Source organism: Nicotiana attenuata, chromosome 3, assembly GCF_001879085.1.
Source record: "Nicotiana attenuata strain UT chromosome 3, NIATTr2, whole genome shotgun sequence".
Classification (NCBI taxonomy): Eukaryota; Viridiplantae; Streptophyta; class Magnoliopsida; order Solanales; family Solanaceae; genus Nicotiana; species Nicotiana attenuata.
In genome coordinates this window covers 6,987,577-6,991,005 of record NC_031991.1, presented here as the reverse complement: position 1 = coordinate 6,991,005, position 3,429 = coordinate 6,987,577, and the positions used below count along the sequence as shown (strand labels likewise).

Here is a 3,429-nt window from a genome sequence, read left to right as displayed (position 1 = left end):
GGGGGGGCTTCAACACTGACCTTGAGTATATCGGTTTTCCTGAGTTACTCAAGACAAAGAAGTGCTTCTTTCTTTTTCTCCAGGAAATAGAAGCATCATCCTGCACTTCATCAATCAAAAAAGTCAAAAGATAAACATGAAGCATATCAACAGTGGATAGTCTCCTTTACTTCCCCTGTGATGTTACTAAAGAATCACTTTTAGTTGTCTGCATGTAAATTAGTTTCACCAACATATTTTTTGCGATATAACAGTATAAAATATATTTTTTATTGTCTTTGCCATAGAGACAAGCTCTTAAAAATACCTGGACTAGTCTTTTAACAATTCTAAACAAGACAAAGAATCATAAATTTCACCGCTAAGCGAGAGTTCAAACTGATGAAAATGCAGCCGGAAGTCTTGATTACTAGACTGTATATATTAGGAGAAAATATAAAAAGTTGTAAACTTATACTCTGTCCAAATTTATGTAACACTCTTTCCTTTTTAGTCTATCCAGATAAGAATGAAACTTTTCTACACTCGTAAACAATTTAACTTTAAACTTCTCTTTTTACTCTTAACGAGGTGATCTATAGCCACATAAATTTTTATGGCTATCCTTTGTGACTATTCAAACACCCTAACATAAATTGGGGCAGAAGGAGTAAACCATAATTGCTACCACAAGCACTACTTAATCTCAGTTCATGCCATCTAAAACCCAATTTCGGCCTACAAGTGGTCCTCAATTTGACCTTATTGCAGCCTACAAGTTGTCCTCAGTCTGACCTTACTATCAAGAATCAAAAATCCCCTGATTGCATAAGCTAACATTTACCAAAATTCTTCTCAAGTTATAACACTGTAGGATTTGCTAAACTAGCCACAACTACTATTTAGAGCTAAACATTCTCGGTAGCTTCTGTTGGACTGACCTCACTGCCGTGGCGTTTCCCAGGAAGCCATTGCACTTGAGAGTCGGAAACTCCGTCAAAAGAATCACTATTCCCAATTTCGAGAATCTCACCATCGACCTCCTCCTCAATGCCAGAGGCCCTACTACTGGCGTTACTACTCCCTCTTTCACCCGCATAGCCACTACTACTAGGACTTGACGGCGCCTCCATTTCTTCCGAATTGTTCCTCCACATGACACTCGAAGAGCTAAAGTCCTCCACCACATTGCTACGAGGCAGCTCTTCAGCTCCGGGATTCTCGCTCAACGATCCATTCGCGAGCTTATCCTGATTGGATGGAGAAATATCAATGGCATCGTTGAATTCGGGTTCGGATTCGGGTTGACTGACTGAAATTGAGGATAATTGATTCTCGATGGCGTCCAAGGACTGATCAATAGAGTTGGAGCTAGGGCCAATCTTAGGTTTCCGATCATTGTCAGATAAGTCAGCGTCGGAAGACATAGGTAAAGACTGTCAACGGCCGGGGACCGAAAACAGTAACAGAAGATTCAGTAGGATAGGGCGGAAAAGGTAGGATAATTAAATTAACCTACTATAGGTGATGATGAAGCAGCTGCCGTGGAGTAGTGGAAATCCGTATCCGTTTCCTCCTACCAATTTCAGCTGTCTGTCTGCAATTCTTTGCTCCACGCGCACAGTGCGAGTCACTTCTCTGACCGGTAGGTGACTTCTTCGCTTCGTACGTGTGGAGGAGGAGCGCTTGCAACGGTTGGATCGGCTCCGTATCTAAGAAACTTTGGGCTTCGGGTGTAAAGCTGTAAAAATAACATGGTCTAGCCAGTTTTCGGACTGATCACTCAAAAATAGTCAGCGTTTATCAAATCAATAAAAAATAACCATTATTTTGCTGCAACAGAGACCGGTCCAGCATAATATAATGGAGTTCGGTACACCTGTGTATGAACTTCCAGCATATTATACTGGACCGATATACTTTGCTGGAACTCCAGTATATTATGCTGAAGTTCTAGTGTACTTATGTCAGAACTCCATCATATTATGCTGGAATTCCAGCATACTTATCCTGGAACTCCAGTATAATATGCTGGAGTTCAAGTAAATTATGCTGGAATATACTAGCGTATTTTCCGGGTTTTGAACAGTGTTTTCGCTCAGATTTATCTTTACAGGAAAAGTGATTAAATTTCGATTACTTTTGAAACTGTACTATTTTTGAACGACCACTTGTAAATCTGGCTATTTTTGAATTTTACCCTGTAAAGCTGTGTGCTTGTGGAAATGATAACACGTAGCCACTTTTAAGCATACTATTTAATATATATCAATAATTTACAATATTGGTCAATTTGCTCAAAGTTAGGATATTGTGTTCGAAAATTGTGTCCATAAATTCGAATCTTATGTCCTGAATTTTAAATTAGCAGTTCCTAAATTCAGGACACTTAAACCTGAATTTCAAATTAGCAGCTCAAAAGTTTAGGACACCATATCCTGAATTTCAAAATAGCAGCTCAAAAATTTAAGATACTTAGTCCTGAAGTTTGATTGAATTTTTAAACATCGTAAATTGTGAATATAATTTGAATAGCTGGCTTAAAAGTGGCTACTTGTGCATTTCGCCCTGTTTGCTTAGGTAGAAATGACACCAGTTAGCCATTCTAGAGGATTGCTATTTAAAACTTAGCTAGTGTATCTTGAATTCCAGTTTTTAAATTTTAATTTAAAATTTTGGGACAAAATAAGTAGCGGCTAATCTCTAAACTAAAAATGGCTATTTGTGTACTTCCCACGGAAAATATCTTCATACGTAGGCTTCACTCTTTAATAGGTCCTACGAATTAGTTGGGTGCCAGTGTGATAGAATATTGAATGTAGTTACTACCAAACCGTCGCTATCTCTACAAACTGGACTGCTTAAAAATGCAAATGCTCAATAATGTTGATCTTTGCAATCCTTCGTCTCCGGAATGCCAGATTCCACGGATTTGGGCACCAATTTCTATCTTTGGACTTTACTTTGATCCTTCGGTTATTCTCGAATTACAGTAATCTCCTTCCCCATTTTCTTTTGTTGACTTGCCTGTAACTACTGGAATTTTGAATGTCAGTTATACTTTTTCTTTTACATTTTGACTGATTAAATCTTTAATATGGTATAATCAGTGGGTATTGATCCTTGAATTAGTAGCTTATTTTTAGTGTGAGTTTTTTTTTTTTTTGGTTCTGATTCAGACGGTGGGAAGAGGGGCTCATGTTTACTATATTTTGTATATCTATATAATTGGACGGTTGTTACTCGATTTGTTTGTTTGCTGCCACCGGTGAAGCCAGGAATTTCACAAAGTGCGCTTCAAACTTGAAAGAAGTGAAAAATTACCGGACAAAGGGTGGTCAATATATGTTATATACCTCTAAAATCTAATATTTTACCTATATACGCAGAATAATCTTTTTACGAAGGACAGTCAATTGACCCCCCTTTAAGACCTTGTAGGTTTGCTGC

At 38.0% G+C, this 3,429-nt stretch overlaps 2 protein-coding genes across 5 annotated transcripts in view; one reads left to right on the top strand and one right to left on the bottom strand.

Annotated features, from left to right (window-relative positions):
- LOC109224155 (vacuolar fusion protein MON1 homolog A-like) overlaps positions 1–1,694 on the bottom strand; it is a 10,002-nt gene extending 8,308 nt beyond the window's left edge. The window contains exons 1-2 of the mRNA XM_019388741.1: positions 921–1,694; positions 21–100 (exon numbers count right to left, since the gene is read on the bottom strand). Coding sequence (XP_019244286.1) covers positions 21–100; positions 921–1,406 — 566 coding nt within the window. The 5' untranslated portion in view covers positions 1,407–1,694. The remainder of the gene's footprint in view (positions 1–20; positions 101–920) is intronic.
- Positions 2,785–3,429, top strand: part of LOC109223261 (probable carbohydrate esterase At4g34215) — a 2,985-nt gene continuing 2,340 nt past the window's right edge. For 3 of the 4 annotated variants that reach the window (XM_019387498.1, XM_019387500.1, XM_019387499.1), the window contains exon 1: positions 2,787–2,971. The gene's annotated coding sequence lies outside the window, so the exon portion shown is untranslated. Of the gene's footprint in view, positions 2,972–3,429 lie in introns of all 4 variants that reach the window. The other variant, XM_019387501.1, reaches the window with a different exon arrangement.